Source organism: Hermetia illucens, chromosome 4 (assembly GCF_905115235.1).
Source record: "Hermetia illucens chromosome 4, iHerIll2.2.curated.20191125, whole genome shotgun sequence".
NCBI lineage: Eukaryota > Metazoa > Arthropoda > Insecta > Diptera > Stratiomyidae > Hermetia > Hermetia illucens.
In genome coordinates, this window is record NC_051852.1 from 39,749,596 (window position 1) to 39,770,385 (window position 20,790).

Below are 20,790 nucleotides of genomic sequence, written 5' to 3' on the forward strand. Positions count from 1 at the left end.
CCGAAAAACAAAAAAACCAACAACATCAAATCGCACTGGTCAAACGGGAGGAATAAAGATAGGAGATTACAACCTTGAGACCGTTGATAATTTCTTGCATCTAGGGTCGAAAATCACAGCCGATAACAGCTACAATGATGAAATCCGCGCAGGGTTGTTGTCAGCCAACAGAGCCTATTTCAGCTTACAAAAACTTTTCCACTCGATACGTCTCACCATAGGGTCAAAGCTCTTACTGTACAAGACAATGATCTTGCCAGTCCTCATGTATTGGCCGTGTTCCAGAGAAGAATCCTCTGAAGAATTTTTGGCCCCCTACATGAGGATGGAAGATTCCGTAGCCTACACAATGACGAAATCTATGAGCGATACCATGACCGTCCGATTGTGGATAAAATCCGGCTCAATAGGTTACGGTGGGCGAGTCATTTAATCCTTATGGATGAGGATGATCCCACCCGGAAAGTCTATAAGGGTAATATCTATGGTAGAAAAAGAAGACGAGGCCGACCGTGCCTAAGATGGAGCGATGGCGTAGACCAGAGCGCCAGACAGCTTTTAGGGATATCGAATTGGTGGACCTCGGCGCAAAACCGGGATATCTGGAGTTCTTTATTAAGGCGGTTCTAGACCGGATACCGGTGATTGCGCCGTTGATGTTGTTTTAGGAGCCCAACACACAACAGGCACAACAGGCTTGATTAACTGATTAATACGGGTCCAGTTTGGGAGATTAGCTGAAGAATAAGTTTGCAGCGGTGCAATTAATGGTACCACTTTTGGAAAGTCTGAACGTTGTTTCATCAGTAGACAATGTAGCATTCCACTATAAAATCAGCAGTTTCATAAAACGTTTTCGCATCCTAATCCAGCATGTCGAATCAAAAACGTTTGCCAATGGTAATGCAGGAACGTTTGCCAATGATACTACAGGAAAGTACGGAACGACTAACAAAAGTTTGTCACTTTAGTTTTTAATTAGGGTAATTTCATAAACTCTAGGTGGTTTGTTATAGTTTAGCGAACTATCAGAAAGATCAGTGGAAATGGAGCCCACAAATCGCACATTTGGTGATGTTAGTCTTGCACAAATTCGACCACCAGTGCAACAAGAAATCAATGCGTTATTTTCCACAGGTTAGCTGTAGCCAACGCAAATTTTTAATGAACACCGAAATGTAAATTGTTAAATTGGTCTGAAAGATTCCAGACAGGTCACTTTTCTTCGCCCATTGATAGGAATGTGGACCTAATGAAAACTAGAATAAACGAAGTTTCCAATGAACCATGGCTGTGTCAAGAATATTTGATCATCATCTAGAATACACGAAGATATCGATAAATGTTTCCGTTTGACATCTAAGAACGGCCAGTCTAGCATCTTCGACAAAATCATTAGTAGTTCATGGTATTAAGCCCAGAAGGAGCCAATCTGCCCCTGAAGGCAAACCAACAAAAGTGGTCATGTCAATTTATTTCTCCATAGCCAAAATCGTAGTTGCTTTTGTTCTGGAAACTGGTCAAATAGTAAGAGCAAAGTTAGTACACAGAAACTTGCTTTCCACAAGTTTTCAAAAATTTGCTTGTAGGCAAGCCAAAAAAGAAATGTCGATGACCTTGATGTGTTGTCAAGGATGTTACCCTTAAGGCCATCAAGTTATTCTTTGCCATTTGAACAAAGCTTCTACAGGGATATTATTTCAAAAGAACTGACAAGGCGCATCTGATCGTCTAATTTAAAAAGGAAATGAACCGAAAACAAATGCAAATTGCAGCATGATGGTTGATGAGGCAGAGCGGTAGCGTTTCCGTCTCGTTGCTCTAAGTTCAAATTCCAATTGGCAACTGGTCAATCAACATTTAACTGGTTCCTGAAATTCCGTCAACTAGAATTCGATTTTAGGATAGAATTTGCAAGGGAAATTTTCCGAAGCGGTGGGGTCTAATGTAGATCTGAAACCTATGAGGAATTACGCGTGAGTTTATACAGGAGTTGGGGGTGTTATATCCGCAAACAGCAAACAGCAACACCCTTTAGATATGTATTATAAGTGTTATAGAAGTGGTTCCCAAATCAACCGATCGATCAGGACTTATTGTAATCAAAATAAACAGTTTTTTAGACGAAGTCACCACGGGAATCGAAAAGAGAATTAAGTATAATAATGATGTGCAGAAATTAATCCATCCCTTCTAAGATAAAACTCCTTCCTTCATGGAAAAAAATACTGTTATACGTATGGTAGTATGGAAAATCGCAAACTTTTGCTGTGACAAAATTTCTTAAACAGGAGAAGTTCTGGAAATAATGCAGATGTCTTTGTGGCGGCCCTTGCACGAGTATTTAAGGAGGATGGATAAAATGTCTACTAAAAAATGACGTTGAGGTGTAACGGCAACGGTGTCAAAAGGCTTAGAAGTTGGTCCAAGGTCAGAGAAGAATATGCCGAATGAGGAGTATTTTCCCATTCAACATTGCCCAATTTCTTCTGGGATGTTATAATTTGCCGAAATAGCAAGGGCAAGGAGTACATCGTCAGTTCCTCCTGGTGATAGGTCGATTATATGTACCTCTAAAAACCGCGGTCTGTGCTGTGCAACCGGAACTATGTTAATTTCCTAATCAATGGTCTTCTCATCAGAGTTCATTGAACAAATTTCAAATTAAAAATGAAAATATATGCAAAAAACTGATAAAAATTAAGTTTCCCCGGAAAACCCATTCGTGTGCACAACAGGTGCTCCAAATTAAATTAAACGATACACAAAACATATCATCGTCAAATAAAAATTGCAACAAACCGGAACCAGGTTCATAAACTTTGCTATATCTAGCCTAGGCTCCAGAACAACCACGTCCGACCGTGTAATAGAGTAGCATTCGTTTTCGCAGCTGAACATTACTCTGGGGTAAACAATTTGCATATCACTTGATAGTATTGTATATTTAAATTACCGTGAACTAATAAAGTTCGGTGGGGCCACCATATTTGCATGTGGTGTACAGCCTGGGGGCATGAATCTAAATTAAAATTTTTATAAAGAGTAAACAGCATTCAGTTTGTGTTTGCAGTTTTATCTAATTTCTATGTTTTCGTTACATCCTGAATCTATATTTTTCTATCAAAATCGAACTAATCATTATTCCTATTCTGCCAGGGTAACGAATATATAAAAAACGCAAGCTATTGTTCTCCCTACGCCTCCACAAAGTCTATCCAGGCGCCGAACATTTAAAAAACATATCTCCTCACAAATCTACAAATGTCTGCATATTCACTACACTAAATTTATGCCCGGCTGGTTTTTAAGGCAAATTTCGACATTTATAAATATTCAAATATTGGATGCGTTCCTAATGTATTCCCAAACGCGGGATATTAGTATTCAAATATTCAGATCAAATAGGTAGAACTGTAGTATCAGTCAAAGTCAAAATTGTGTTGGGTTCAAATTAATATTAATTGACCTGCATAAGAATCGAATTTAAGTTAATACGTTGAGCTGTGCCCCGAAGTTGAATTTACGAGTTTTATATCTTTAACGTGGACTTTTAATAGATCACTTCAGGCGACGCTTAATATTCAAGCCTCCGCTAGCAAAAATTCATCGAATTTGCAAAAATTTTGCACTATAAAACTATGAGAATATTTTTTACTTATGTTGATTATAGCTTCAGCATGCATATATCATTTAGTTTAATTTATTTAAAACTAGTCCAACCACAAATACACGTTCTTCGTGTATTCGAATCATTTCTTAAACAAAATTGAGTTTCGCCTGTTGAATGTTTAGCGTAGTTTTTATATTGTTTTTGTTTAATTGATTAACCAAATGTTCAATTTATATTTCAAATTGCAGATAAGTAGCTAAAGATGGGCTTCTTTACCCTACGGGTACCTTAAAGTTGATATGCAATGTTGTGTAATTTAGAAAACTGTGAAGAAAAAAAGGGGAATGCCCAAACCTTCAACTATCATAAGAATCATCACCGCAAAATAAACCATCTTTGATCCTATATAGATTATATATGTCTGTTTGGTAGGAAGCAAAGAACAAAAGAAGGAATCTGTTATTCCAATGCCCTAATAAAAAGGGATCAACGATTTTTAAGTCGAGAAAATAAACTGTTGTTGCTCCCGTTCTCAAAATCCCACCGATGCAACTTTTCTCCCACATTCCGAATTTAACTTTATCGTAAAATTTTAGTGTTAAATTCTAATTTAATTCTTGTCGAAAAACTAGTCTAGCATGATTTCCATCTGCCTGTTTTAGAACCAACTTTACTTTAGTTAAAAACTGTGGCAAAAATCGGAACAAATGATAATGTGATGGTTCAATGCCAGGAGGATACATCAAAACTTTCCATCCAGGTTCTGTTGATGTTTGTTGAGTCTTCAAATATCAGTCTGGTTTGGAATTACCATAACGCAACACAAAATCTCCCATGTCGATCAATTTTGATATTCGTTTTTCAGTTGTTCGATACAAACGCATTAATTACAGGCATTAGACATTCGAATCAGCCATTTAATTAAGCGGGTGTAAACCTTTCAATCCCACTAAACACATCACCTTGTTAGCTTCTATATCTCCTTGTCGTAAGCGACCTAGTTTTGATCCCCGTCTATCATTCGCTTCAAAAATGGCTTGATTTAATTCAATTCTAACACTTATGGAAATTCAATGCAATAAATTTTTTTCTCTTAATTCATAAAGCACACAAACATCGAATTTGCTTTTATAATCAATTCGTTCCAAATGACTTAAATCTGCTTTGTACCGGATTTGAATCCACGTTCAGTTCGGCCTGAGTCCGCATTGGATCGGCGACCGTAACGTGGATGAGATGCATTTGGTCTGCCCGTTTTGACTCTTCATCGGCCGGTTTCCTAAGTCACCCTTTTTAAGGCGAACCTTTACTAGCTGCTAGCTCCGTTGGGTGAAGGGTGGGAAAAGCCCTATCGAAAGTCAGGCACGTTTTCTCTTGGCAACCCGCCCATCCTGCAGAGGTGATTCGATTGTATATCATGATCTTGAGCAGAATTGTCGCACTTCTTCAATGTCTGACCTCTCACTACCACTTCCACCTTCCGATCGTCTTGTTCACGGGCATATATCTCAGGCCAAAGTAACTCAATAACACGATGCAGATGTAAATAGACGAAAGCTAGGTGATGTCGAATAACGATCCCGACCATATTTCATGCGTTGCTCCCGTATAGCAGCAATATGATGTTGAAGTAGTTACATTTCCCAATTTATAAGAAAATGGCGAGACTGACGTCCTTGGTCTTGTTGGTATTTATCTTCTGTTCGACTCATCATGCCTTCATCCCAAATCCAGATGAATACGTCTTCAATACCTACTTTTCGTCAGCAATAATGAAAAAAAAAATTGTATCGGAGAGAGAGTGCTACTCTGGTGAATTCCGCTTTGAACTTCAATTCTCTCTGAGATGAGGCCTCCATAAAGTAGATGACATTTTGCGCTATCACACGTCGCTTTGATAATAGCATTCAAAAGCCTTCACGAAATTAAGCGCAACGCAGATTTAAACTTCACACAATGTACCACAATGATCCGAGTAGTGTTGATATAATCGGTATAGGAGAACTCAGAAGGTAAACCAGTCTTCTCTCTATCGATTAAGGGGTTGCGAGGTCTTTCTCAAGGCATTATTTCTGCTATTATCTTTACAGTGGCGTGATGATTAGAAGTACACGAACAGCCTCAAATTGTTGCACTGATAGCTGATGTCCTTCATCGGGATAAAAAATCATCTCCTTCCACCCCCTAGAAAAGATCTTAGCTTTCCAGGATTTTCGGATAAGTCCAAGCAGAAATTGTGCAGAAACTGAATTGGCAGCAACGAGACATTCCCACCGCGGTAAACTACCAAGGGTGGCTACTTTACTCCGTTTGAGTGCATCGAGGGCAGCAGTTGGAAGAATAGATCGTAACGGCATATCACGATTGGTATGTAATTTCATTCACGTGAGGTGGAACTTTTCCAGGTACTACATAATTGAAGATCGGTGATAGCTGCGATAAATAAACCTCTCATGATTATGGTTACCAAATCCATATCTCTCCAACACATATCCGAGCAATATGTCGTTAAAATCGATCTTGCCATCCAGATCTCCCGTCACGATCACAATGTCTGTAACTGTGTGAAATTGCTCGCATATGTATGATAGTTAGTAGCAGTTTCCGTTGGTGTTTCGCATTAGGACGTTATAAAGCCTCTCCAATCGTATCAGAATCCCGCAGTGACAATCCTGTGAAAAATAGGTTTCCAGAACTGAAACTGAAAACTGAAAAAGGATAATCCAGTCGAGAGTGAGCACTAAAAGGCTTTCAAGCTATACTCAGTTATATTTTGTTGTAAGTATTGTGCTGTTTGTGTGTTCAGTGATTTTTTTAAATAGATCGTACGAAGGGAGATCGCTTTAACGTTCAACGTCATGTTCGCACTGAAAAACGAGTATTTCATGGAAATCGATACTTATCAGAGAAGAAAAAGGACTTCGCATTAACGTCAGCAAAGAAACTTTTAGCAAGCATGAACATGAATGTTCCAATTGCGACAAGTTTTGTGTATTGTATATTGGATTTTGCTGGAGTTTTCTCCGCTATTTCTGCAAATAGTAAAATAATCGTAGTAGCAAAAAAGGAATGCGTAGGACATGTCGAGAAAAGAATGGGAACGCGGCTTAGAAATGCAAAGAAGAATCACAAAGGCATTGGTGGAAAAGGGGCTGGAAAACTTACTGATAAGGTTATTTTAACGACCTCACTACATTTTTTGGGCTAGCTATTCGTCGACACACAAATTCGATAGAAGGAATGAAGCAAGAAATTTGGACAACTTTCTTCCATAAATGTTCTACAGACGAAAATCCTCAGCATCAAAATTGTCCAGCAGGCGAGGACAGTTGGTGCAAATGGCGCAAAGCGGAAGCTAAAGGAAAACTGGATAGTTTCCACCACGAGAAGGCACATTTGACTGAAGAAGTTCAAACAGTCATCAAACCAATCTACGAAGATTTGTCACGAGATGATCTGTTGAACAGATGTTTAGGAACAGAGAGCCGGAATAACAATGAGTCGTTAAATGCATTGATCTGGACTTCGCTCCTTAACACTTTCATTCTGGAGCCAAGGTCGTAGAAATAGCCACTTTTCTGGCTGTAATTATTTTCAATGGCATTCCCAAAATCAATATTTATCACATATACTTGAGATATCAATAAACATATGGTGAAAAAATCACGTTTCTATCTTTATCCAGTCCTTCAAAATAATTCTTCAAAAAAAGGCAAAAAGCGGCCTTCACACGGGATGACCCCCTTAAGGCCGATGGGCCGTCTATTATTGCCGGGCAAAATTTCCATCCAAGTTGGTGGAGGAAGAATTCTGACACACTCGATACCCTTCAAACAATCATGCACATACGTTTCATAAACCAATTTGGCTCGACAGCTAAATTAAAAATTAAGTTTCAACATTATTCATCTGTTTCGGGAAGCTAGATCATCTCAGGAACTTCAGACCATTTTCACAAACAGATCTATCTACCTGAGCTTTAAGTTCTTTCTTTGTGTTTTAACAACAGCTCTTTTGCGTAGATATAGCTTCAATTACTCCTACATTTCGCCATATCAACTGATATTTTTGTTCTACAAGCACGTATGCTTTATGTCCTGTTACTTCCTTTTGCATATTCTGTTTCTTCCATTCGTCACTTGGGTGTGGATCAGTTTGTAAGTTTGCGGAAGTTTATTTCCCGCCTCTAATGAAATGCAGTTGCATTCCTGCCTTTTTGTGTCATCTAAGAATGATTTACTGTTGTCCATTATCCAACTCCTTGCTCCACTCTTTCAAAAAAATGTTTTCTAGACTTTATGTTTGGCACATCCTCCTTTTCACTTATTTTATTATGGTGTTCATCTGGAATCCTCTCATTTTGAGTAGGGCTTTCACGATCCTGTGAATTATAGCGTTATATGTATGTACCCCTTCCTTTAATAGAAATCAGAAATCATGGTTCGAAGTACGGGGTGGTCCGTTAGCATTTGTTGGTGTTTTGATGGTTTTGTTCAAGTTGATCTTTCCAGATTATTTTCAGGTCTAGGAAAAATATTGTACTCACCATTTTCACCTCCATGGTAGTAGGTTGTGCGCCGTGTTGTGTTTTTCAAATGTTTCAACTATTTTCTTTTTTTCATCGTTGCAATTATTTCCCTAAATTCACTGCCTTGAAATTGTTCTTAGGCGAATTGAGCCTTGACATTTTGTATACTTTTCATATTATTAGCATCCAATCGTTGATGAGGACGATCCAGCCCGGAAAGTCTATAAGGGCAATATCTATGGTAGAAAAAGATGAGGCAGACCCTGCCTAAGATGGAGCGATGGCGTAGGCTAGGACGCCAGACAGCTTTTAGGGATATCGAATTGGTGGACCTCGGCGCGAAACCGGGATGCCTGGAGTTCCTTATTAAGGCAGGCCTAGACCGGATACCGGTTTTTGCGCCGTTGATGATGATGATGATAAATCGTTGAGACCCCTCTCAATTCTTTTTTATGAAGAGAAGTTGTCCTTATTTCATAAAACTCACATTCTTCCAACTTTGAGTTGATCATCGTTTTCTCTTTTTCTTGTTTACTGCTACATCTCCTTTATGTGTAGTATGTCGAATTTTTCGTTAATCTCTTAATTAGTTTTATGTGAGACCGTCTAGGTTTGATGATTTTAAATAGTTGGTGGTTCTCCCGTATGCCTTCCTTTTTCTTTTATGCTTCGTATTTGATGTGGGCCTTGTCGAATAGCAACAGAGCCTCTATCGTGTACTACTCATCCGATTTGTTTATGGTGTAATTTGGTATCAATGCCACATTTTGGTCTTTTGATCATATTTTGGTTTTATTTTTCTGACCTAAGGGTCTTCACATTTTTTCAGTCGAATCTGCAATTTTGACAGCCAAGTTCGTATTTTTTCAACCTGATTTGGAATTTTCCCAATCAAATTCCTAATTCTCCCAACCAAATTCGTATTTTCCCCGACCAGATATGCATCTTTGACCAAAACGTATTTTAAACTTAGAATTAAATGTATAATATGTTACACTTAGTCTATAAACGTTCGGTTCCTTCAAAAAATACATGTAAAGCCTTATCTTCAATTCTCGCCCTTATAGCGAAGTCATCGGACCGGTAGATTCGCGCTTCATTATGGCGATCGACATAAACCTGACATATGATACTTACCGTCTTCATGTACTCGAGGAGGGCGATCAGACCCGAGTCTGCAAGGGTCTCATCTGAAGTGGTTTTGGCCACGAAGCCTCACCGGAGGTTATCTGCTACCATGGGAACCGGGACGGCCCTCTGAGAGCATATGCTCCAGGAGAATTCCTGGAGGATGTGTTCTCGGCCCGGTTATTTGCGGTTGGCCCCCTAGTGGGAGTTTGATGGTGGTTATGGTTATGCCTACATCGCGGGCAGAGCTCCTCGGAGCTCAAGCGTAGAGTTGCGTTGTACAACTCGGGTTCCGTACCCCTTAATTGCGGCAGAGGTGTTAGATAGGCCTTGAATCTTGAATAAACCAGTACCAATCCGTGTCCGAAGAGGACCGTGGGATTATGCCTACACGGCAGGTACTTACGTTAAACCCCTGGACTTTCATACATATGACATTTTACCTATTTAACACTGCAATTTCCAAACGACTCGGAAAATCACTTTTCCCAGATATTCTGCACACAGATACAATTAATGCCAAAAAAAGTCGACTCCTCGCATCCGATGCACGGGATGACTCGATTAATTGAAGGTCACGAAATTGCTTAGAGCTTTTTGATGCCACCTTCCATAAACTTACTGCATGCGTGGAGATTCACAATTCCTTTAATCAAAGTGCGAGAGACTGATAATAAACCGATCATAAATAGGCTTTCTCTTCCATAAAATCATAAAGAAGAATCTAGTAACGATTTAATGGTACAAAAATACCTCATTATTATCATTAAGATCACTAAATATCTAAAACTCATTTAACATTTCTTTATATATATATTTCTTGTTTTTGTTCCAGAGCAAATAACAATTGGGTAACATCATTCGCCTCAATACAGAAATCAAATGAAAACTCACCACAAACTAACAAGAAACAAAGAGATTGTGGTGAATTAATGCGTGATAGTTTTGCATATTCATGCTTATTAAAAAATGAGTTACTGGATGCTGACATTGATGATGTAAAAGCCGTGAGCGATGATCGAAATGAAAATAACTACATACCCAGTGCAAAGAAGAATCTATTCAACTATAGATCGCCACAAAAACAGGTAAGCTAATCGACAATATTGTTTATAATTAGAATATTAAAAAACAAGGCAAATAATATATTGATATGATTTGCTTCACAAATTGAGATTGAAAAAGATAGATGAAATTTAAAAAAAAAAACAAATAGCTAATATTCACCCGGTTAGACTGAGTAATCCGCTGCAATAGATTTTAAGTTTCCCACAAACTAACATTTCAAGTTTATGGACAACTCGTAATCTTGGTATATTTGCGGTGACCATTGTCCACAAATAACACTTTTCTCTGAAAATTTTATTCATTTACTCAAACAAGTCATTACCTCTATTCTATTTACTCAATGAATATTCGTAACTGAACCGATAAGATTAAGTCCAGCAAACCAACCTTATTGCATTCCCTTTTTAGAAGTGGACATGATCGAGTGAATCAACATGGGTCTCGCCATTATTTCTTATCAACCAAAAATATATATCGTACGCGAATTCATATTATTTATTTTGTAGATATAGAAAGGAGTCATTCGTCACATATTTTTTAAGCTTTTCCAACAAAAGTCAGGGAATGCTTATGGGAAATATACATAAAAGTAATGCAGCTTTGAACTATAAATGATGCATTGAAGTTTGATAAATCTTTGGAATGTTTTTTTCTATATTGTCCCTAAAAATAAGATAAATCTAGAAATTTCAATCAATTGACTTCCAAGGAGTTAATTCAAGGTTGAACAAATGACTTTTCCCATCATAGAAACTAGAAAAGTACATTGATCTTACTTTTAATTAAGTTCTTAGATTTTTATTGATTTAAATTTACAAGAATTCAGATTTATTTGGCACAGTTTTGTCTTGTCTGCTTAACAAATCAGCAACCAGTTTTGGAAGAATTATAAACTTGGGAGATTATAAACTTCTAATATCTTTCATAAACGCATTTTAAAATGGATTTTTATCTGAATTTTGCAAATTCCGTTTTCTACAGTTTCTATTTTCGCAAACATCACAAATCCGTGCTTAGGGCAATATTTTATGTAAATTATTTGATTTTCTTTCGATATGGTGGGTTATTCACTATACAATATAGATTTCTAAGTATAACATTAAACTGTCAAAAGGAGAAATATAGAAACTGAAATGATCGTGCATCCAGAATACAAACATAAATATTTTATTTATATGCATAGATACCATATAATTAAGAGCAGGTGTATTTTCCTAATCGTTTAAAGTTTAAAAAGTCATACCTACAGCACACAAATCGGTCCATTTTTTATGCTTTTGAAAGGTTAAAAACAAGACATAAGTTCGCTGAACTAGGTTTCCAAAGCATTTGAATAAACAGATCCTGCTGGCATTATATAATATCATCTGAAATATATTCCTTGTCAAATTGAGGTTTCTTTGCATCGAAAGATTTATCATTATGGATTTATTATTTCTCAAGGCGAAGAAACTGTTAGGAAAAAAGGATGGGTTGTTTTCATGACTATTATTGCTAGCGCAAGGCTGTCGTACGGCAGGTCGCGGTTCAAATCTCGCTGGTGGCAGTGGAATTTGTATCGTGATTTGACGTCGGACACCAGTCGACTCAGCTGTGAATGAGTACCTGAGTCAAATCAGGGTAATAATCTCGGGCGAGCGCAATGCTGACCACATTGCCTCCTAGTGTACCGTTACGGTCTTGAATGAAGTGCTCTAACACACTTCAAGGCCCTGATCCAACATGGATTGTTGCGCCAACGATTATTATTATTATTATTGCTATGTGATCGAGTGCTGGTGATATAATGTAAATATGAGAATTATATGTACAATTATGGGGATTTATGAGTGTGATGGAAACTTTAAATTTTAATGGCTCTGTGAGCTTTAGTAAGCTTATTTCGAAATATTGTAACTGACGGAATCCATTTTTGGTATGCGCGATTTAGTGCATTCTTCGTCATCAAACGAATCTATGGAGTATTATCAATAATCTCTATAAATCGATACATATATCGAAGATCTATCCGAAATGGAGAGGGGGAGGGCGCACATATTCCTTAAACCATTTATTGTGATCCATTTTTTTATCAAATTAATTCATTTCAAAGTACTTTCTGTTAGCTCTTATATAGTTCTCTGAGCGGTTCTACGCTGCCAAGTGGGTATGTATTCTCCGGTATGAAGACTAATCCTTTTCAAAGGCATTTTCAGCTTTGGGAAGCCCAAAACTCAGAAGGATCTAGGCCAAGAAAATAGGGAAGTTGTGGAAAGTTCTAACTGCAAGATTTCGGTTCAGATTAAGGAATATCCCAATTGTACAATTCTACGCACCAACAGAGATTTCCGATATAGTGGAAAAGGAAGCTTTCTACGAGCAATTAAATGCGGTTCAGGGGAAACTTCCTAAAGGTGATATTGAGATCGGGATGCCAAGGTGGGATGTGACAATACCTTGCTCGGATACGGTCTTTGCGCCCGTAACGGTAGTGATGGGAGGTTCATGGATTTCTGCAACTTCCCCGGCCTTGTCATCGGTAGCACATTGTTCGAGCACAAAGCCTGCCATCAGGTCAATTGGGCTTCAGCTGACCGACAACTAACCTTACAAGCATTCAGATTAACCACTTTGCGGGTAGCAGTAAATTTTGGAGTCGTCTTCTGGATGTGCGTAAATAGAGAGGCGCTGACATCGGCCTTGAAAGGAATCACCATCTGATGGTGGCTTACGTTCGCTTACGCTTGCTGATCGAGCGGCAAATCTACTGAGTAAGCCGACCGCCATCAACAATGCTCTCTTCTCGGGTACATACACATATCGTCGGGCACATCCCGAAGGGGCGTTATAAGATCTAACTAATAGCTATTATCAGAGCGAAATATGATGGTGCGAAATGGCACGTGCTGCATCGAGGTAAAATTCTCTGTCCTCTCTCATGCTGCCCTGTCTGAAGGACGTGGAGGAAGTCAATGGACGGTGACTTCTTTCCTTAAGCACCTTGACTACACTGATGATATCTGTTTGCTCTCTCATCGGGTCATGAATTTTGGCCAAATGGCTCTGGGTTCTTAAAGAGAGGCAAGTAGATTTGGACTGAAGATAAACACCAACAAAACCAAGGTTTTCAGTCTGACGGGTCATCATACTTTCCCTATCTGCATTAACGGGCAGAGCATCGAAGGCGTCAGTCAATTTGTATATTTAGGAAGCGTGGTTTCTGCCGACTGCGGCACCGAACTAGATGATGCCCGATGCATTAACGCAGGATCCGCTTTCGCTGCCCTGTTTAAAATCTGGTAATGCAGTTATTTCAACATTAAGATCAAGTAGAAACTGTTCTGTGTTAGTGATCTTTCTGTTGCTATATGGGAGTAACACATGCAAGGTGAACTCCACTGTTACTCAAAAGCTCCAAGCTTTCGTCAATACCTGTCTGCGTCGTGTCATCGTAGTACGCTGGCCTGACGCTATCTCGAAACGAACAACTTGATCGGCGCACAGGCTTGGCACTCGTATGCGATGAGATCGGAAGACGGAAGTGGCTGGCAGTGTATATGTCACACATTAAGAATGTCCGACAATTGCATTGCGGGCTACACCATGCAGTGGAATCCACTCTCCCAAGGTGGCCGTCGAGTGGGTCGCCCCGTGGGCACTTGACGGAGAACACTAGAAGACGAATGCGAGTGTCTCTAGAAGCCGTGGGAGGAGCTGAAACGCATATCAGGTAACTGCGAGCGATGGTAGGTAGTGCCGTGGACGCGCTATACCCCATCAAGAGGTGAAGGGCAACCATATATAGTAAAGAGCGTGTTTAAGTCATCTCCAATTCGGGCAAGGTTTTGGAATAAGATTATAAATTAGTTTGATTGAGGATTTGCCCCTGATTTTGGCACCGCAAAGCTATCAGCAATCCTAAACTCAAGAATAGCGCGAAAGAGGGGAAAGCTTGAACGATCAGTTGTGGCTGGTGTTATCGTTTCTGAGTTGCATTTATTTGATGAAAGGTTCGGCGGTGAATCGGCATCAAAATAAATCTCTTAAAGAGGGGCAGATCATTCAAGGTATATTAAATTGTATCATAATTACATGCAACGTCGACTCACATTGAAAATAATAATAATTTGCCTAGTCATCTCTGCATGTAAATGCACCATACATATTGCACTGAATCTTTATGAAGCGAACTGAAGCTCTCTCAATAACGGTTTATGCGTGCCTTTCAATTGGAAAAAACAAACGCTCATTTCGAAAGTCGAGCAAACGAGTTATTAAAATATCGGGTTAAACACAAAAATGATAATATTTATTATATATTTTCCATTCTATTCTATGACCTTTGTCATTTTTCGGCAAGGTTCATATAAAGATTTGCCTTCATTGGCGAAGAACTGAAAAAAGGTTGATTTATTGCCTTATCTGAACAAGGTCAGGCTAGTATCCTGGGTGAGGCAGCACAGCCCGCCCAAGCTCCGATAATTTTTGACGGGTCACCAAAGATTTGTGTCATCCCGGATTGCCATCAGATAACAGAACTCCTTTATGGATGACGAGCTTTTATCCTTGGATTGTTTTCTTGATGCTTCAGTAGCAGTAGCATAATACACGCCGTCAAATGACGAATGAATATAGTTTCGATAGATTTTTTATTTTGTAATTTGTGTAAATTACGCAATGATTTTTGTAGGACGGAAATAATCTTCGAGAATACATAGCTAATTGTCAACTGAATAATTTGAAAAAGCATTAATCAATTTCTACAAATATTTCTAAAAAAATCTTATCATAAAGATATAACGATGTAAAACGTGTTTGGAAACGATTTGGTTGTCACCAGAGCCGTAGAAGTCTCCTTCGTCTGCGGAGTCTATTTTTTTTACAATAATTGGAGAGCTCGAAATGTCCCGCGGTGGATACGTCTCAGGTTGTATATACTTATGAAGGAAAATATATTTCCCAAATTGATTATTGTTAAAACATGAAAATTCGAATTAAATGGGGAATTATCGGAAATGTAAATTCTTTCTCTGAATCCAGAAGCCTTTTCTCAATTATTCCTTAGGAGTTGTTGCTATTTCATTGGAAAATCTTACTATTATATCGGTTTATTTACATTGCTGCGTTTTTGGGGATTAGAAACTTTTTATGATTCTTGTAAATCTCAATTAAGAACCATTTTCTATGTCAATCAAACTTTGGTAGGGACTCTTCATGACTCCACCTTTGTTACATACATTCGGACGGTGAAATGGTCGATACTCCAGGTTCGAATACCAATTCGTCATGAATGTTTGTGTTCTTCCTTGTTCTGTCTCGCTGCGCTAGGCTTCTCACTACATCTAGCAATAGCAATGCAAAAACTAAGAAAAAGTTCTTCGGATGTATTATTACTATACCCCAAAAAGAAACATATATTTGATCGGATGACTTCACTGAAAATATATAAATGTATAAGCTAGAAAAATTTAGTAACGGCAGAAAACTAGAACCTCCTATCCCTGTGTTCGGAAATGTTCCGCTCCTATCATCCATACCTTCAGTGATTCATAAAGACGACAAATCCAAACACATGTCAGTATCCATGATCTAAATAAAGATTCCAACTCACTAAACTTTCCTTCCTGTAGATCGGGAATGGATTCCTCCTACCCTAAGATGTATTTGATTCAGAGAAAAATTCACAAACTTCGATCACTATTCAATAATGTATATAAATATGGAATAAATCAAAATTGAGTTAATTCCGGATTGCAGGGAACGTTTTTTTCATCTCTGACCACGATCAATCCGCTAGTGTCTTTACTCACTCTAGTGCAAAGTGCAAAGAGATCTATATAAATTAATAAAAAAAAGAATATCTTTGCTTACATCCTTCCATTTTCCATAAATGTTGACAATTAACCACCCACAAGTCACCCAGCTATTGACCTCTTTCAATTTCACCTGACCCCATCTAATATGCTTCTCGTCTCCATCGATTACCTCATCAAAGCTTGATGATCAAATAACTCTATACCATAAAAACCTTTTAGGTATATGCAAAAATGAATCAACATGAGTTTTCTTGTATAACCAGTTCGACCAACAAGATAATTGTCTTAAACATAAAAAAGAGACGTCCCAAATTTCGTTTCACGTCACTTAATTCTTTCTTGGACATAAACGATCTCCACATCATTTACCATTACGGACCAATTTTTCACCCAACTAAATATAAATCGTCACCCGTTTTTGAACCACATGACACAATCTTAAAATTAATTGATCTTTTGGAAAAATCTCTCAAAGTCAAACTGGATGTCTCATAAGAAATCCTATCTTTTTCTGTTTCTTCCGTCCTAACTTCATTACGCGTAAAACATGATTAGATTCAGATTTAGAGAATTTCTTCCATTTTTCTTATTACCTTCTTTTGAAAGTGTCGATCGTGCACATCTGGGGCTACACAGATACATATATCTAAACATACACACATACTTAATTTATTCTAAACACGCGCCAAAAATGACGAAAAAGACGAGACAAGATCGACGGCATACAGTCATTGTATCTTGTATCTTTAAAATATTGTTGTTATTGCTGCTGGCCCAAAGTGACTATGGTGATCATGATCACGATCATCATGATCGTGTCGCTCAACAAACGTGGCTGCAAGTGTGATGTTTGGTACAATAAACTTCTTATGATACAATTTTTGTCTTATTTGTCCGCTTTATGAGACCACGCTCAATTCAATTTCTATATAATATGATTTCGCGTGAAAACCTTTTGGCATGGTATGGTGCCGAAAAACGAGCTGCATACAGAAGGTGAATGCAAATTGATTTAAGTCAACGAGTGTTGGGTTCAATTGTATACAAATTACCGAGTCGTGGTTAATGATCAACTCAACTAGAGCGATGAAATGACATGGACGAGAACAATTGATTGGAATCGAGAGATATTTATGCAGGTACAAATGAGATTTCTCGATACAATCACTGATAGTTGAACACTTAACTGGATACGGGATAGCCTTCTGCCCAGACAGGGAGGTGCGGTTTTAGTACCAGTATTGGACGGCGCCTTTTGCATCCAAATAAATCTGATTGTGATAACTCAATAATCACGTTTTCTTCAGATTACCACTTTGTATCCGTTTTCGTTTTCTTAAGTGCGAAGTATTCGCTTCTTAGGGTCTATGCAAATCTATTATGATAATGAGATGGACAGTTTTGATAGAAAAGTTTCTAATTTATTAAATATGCTAAAGATAGCTTTTTCGCTAATTTGGGAACCAACACGAAAAATCCTGCAACAGAAGGTGAAGTAATATCAACCTCTTGTAGTGATCTATCTATATCTCATCTGACTTTTGTCATAGTATATGCATACATACTATACTTATGTTGCTCGCAAAATATAACTAATGAATTATTCATTTTGGGCTATACAAATCGGTGGTTTTCCACCCAATATCATTTACTCATTTGATCATCGAAAAATGGCCAATGACACCCATCAGCTGGTATATGAATAAATTTGCAGAAGTGCGAGATCAGAGAGATCAGACCCATGGAAATTCATCAAGTCCGCTCAGACAACTAATGATTTCGCAAAAATCTAAATTGCGAATAGGAGCGTCTTACCAATTCGCGCCTTGCTGACTTCACGGAGTAAGTCTTTTTGCATTGGCTTGAAGTGGATGTATCTTATTACCCTGTGGAACAAACGCACTACTATCTATTATGCATCATTTAGGTGTATGCGGTCAGTATCATTTATCACGAAAAGGCATTGAGTAAGAAGAAACTGGTATTGGAAATCGATTAGAATAGAACAATATACCTGAATGTTCTTAATCCAACCAGTTCTACCTAATCTCCTGGATCTTCTGAGTTAATCAACCTTACAAAAGCCACCATTTTTCATTATATGCACATTGATCCTCGCTTCTGGAAAACTATTCAGATTTGCATATGAGCGTGATATGACATTTATGATAATCGGATAACTAGTTTCGCATTGACTTTTCAGTGCAATAAATACATAGGCACCTAGTGCAAAACAGCGAAAACCGGAGATGGATTTTCAAATGCTGATAGTATCTTATAGGGTTCAATAAATTGGTAGTACGTCTCCATCTTACAAACTTGCTTTCTGCAGTCTCCCACATGAGCACATAATGCTTTAGAACCCAATCGAGTTTCATCTTTGTGTGTATATTCCACATTTTACTAGTGCAGAGCAAGAAAGTGCAGTGAGGGCATTGAACTATTTGAATCTAATGCATTTGAAGCAATGGCTGCGATTTCTAGTTGATCGTACATGCAATCGTGCAGAACTAGTTGCAATAGACAACCTAAGAACCGTTATTTTGTTGCTAGTTCAATCTTAGATAGAGGTATCTATTTACAGCGAACGTGGACTTTGCTAGGTTGGCAGTGAATTGCTTGAGGTTTTCTGTTGCAACATGTAACTGGTTTGTAACAAAGTTCCGGGTCTTCAGTAATTGCATTTCTACAGATTTAATCAACTGCACATTTGCAATGAGTTGCACTGGTTCAATGATTTGTTAATATGTAATTTTCCCTGCAGATACTGCCTCTCGTTAGGTTGTATAATTCATCAGATTCCATCAGTATTTCAATGCAGACTTTAAAGAAGGCATTGTAATATTCTGGTGGTTCTTCGTTACGTGCTTCAATTCTCTCCAAAACTTCCACCAGCTCTCTCTTTCATTGACTTGCTGCATAATATAGTACACCCTGCAAAACAAAACCCTGTTTTTAAGGTTTTTGCGTAGAACAAAACCATATTAAATCAGTTTACTGTTTGCCTGTCTGTCCCTCCCTCTGTCTTTCACCCGTATTTTACTCGGAAACGAATATATCGATTGACACTAATTTTCTGGGGGAACTGTGAACGCTCACGCACACAGTGAGTTACATCGTTCTACGTCAAATTTAAAGGAGACATACATGTAAAAGGGGGGTGTGGAATTTGTTTTTTTACCAAAAAGTGGCCATGTGGGGTATCAAATGAAAGGTCAAAGCACAAATGAGAGGTCTCGATTAGTACTTTTCAAAAATCAGTTTTGAAATTTAATTCACGAGGTGGGAGGGAGGGGCTGAAAAATTGTCATTTCTTTCATGGACTTATTCTCAGAACCTAAGTCAAAATCTGAAAAAAGTCAGGAAGCTGCCAATGAATGGTGCCAAGGTTCCGAAATGTTCAAATAAAATTTATAATAGTATTACGAGTATAGTATATTACTATAAACCCCCCTTTCATACCTGAAACGTCCAGCTTCCGGTTTCCCGACTGGTTATGAGTTAGCAATGGACAACTGTGAGCTTTGGTTCTTTAACTTCTACTTGGAATTAGCGACTTATATAAAGAGATATGTAAACTGGAGGTAAGTATACACCAAAATTTGGTCATGACCTCAGTTGTGACAGCCGGCGCCAGCCAAATCGTTTCCATTCTAAGAAAACATGAGTAATCTTCTTCAGATAGAGTCGGGCCACCGATAACCTCTTAAAAGCAGAAACAATGTCTCCAAATGCCATACAATGCTTATTAAAGTAAATGCCAAACCAAAGTGGTCAACAATAAAGTAGATGAGTTGTATATTTCAGCAATTACAAAACGGCGCAGTCTTGTCTACAATCTTCCATACCAAAACGTAGCATAACTTCCTTCTGTTTGCTGAGATATTATTTCATGGCCCTATTAGGCTCTATCGCTGCCTCCTTTTTACAGGAATAATAATGGAAAACTTGCTAAAATTAAGCGGCACAACTATTGTAAACTTTTCAGAAAATCGATTTTTTTTTCACTGTGGAAGTTACACTCACTACAGCAGTAGGAGAACTTCTTTTTTTGGAAGCTGAGGAGATTGTGTATAGTTTGTTGAGGGTCGAATATTTCGTTTCCGAAATTTTACCATTTATACCCGCAAATTTAAAAACATTGAGTCCATTAGTTATTTAAAAAGAAAGTCCCAAAAACTATTTTTTTAGGCAGACACACTAGCTGAATTCCCTAATGATTTTGTTTTCTCCAGAGCAAGGGAGAGAATTTGAAGTCGCTTAAAAGAAAAACTGGAGAAACTATGAATCTAAAAATAAATCAAATCTGCCCCTAGTTGTGTGGTATACAGAACGCAACTCGAGATCTCTCTTGCTTCTTCCAATCAGGGAAAACAAACTCCACAATATCCAGCTGTATGAGAACACAATCGCTACCATATAACAGTTGGGCTGAAAAGTTTGTAGCTGCTGTCGGTTCACCACGTACAGTCCATTCAGCTGACGATTTTTTGATTCTGGTGTGAAATAATGGAGCCACGTTTCGTCCATTGTCAAATGTCGACGCATAAATTCGAGTTTTTTATGGAAGATAAGCTTCAAACACTGCTCAGAACCGTCAAGTCGTTATTCGTTTTTGGTTGATTGTGGGTTCGCGCGGCACCCACTTTGTCCATTCA

At 38.2% G+C, this 20,790-nt stretch overlaps 1 protein-coding gene across 4 annotated transcripts in view; it reads left to right on the top strand.

Moving 5' to 3' along the window:
- The window catches only part of LOC119653598 (fizzy-related protein homolog), a 136,181-nt gene that overhangs the window by 33,657 nt on the left and 81,734 nt on the right, over positions 1-20,790 (top strand). For all 4 annotated transcript variants that reach the window (XM_038058347.1, XM_038058349.1, XM_038058348.1 and 1 more), the window contains exon 3: positions 10,105-10,357. In XM_038058347.1, the coding sequence (XP_037914275.1) occupies positions 10,105-10,357 (253 nt within the window). The remainder of the gene's footprint in view (positions 1-10,104; positions 10,358-20,790) is intronic.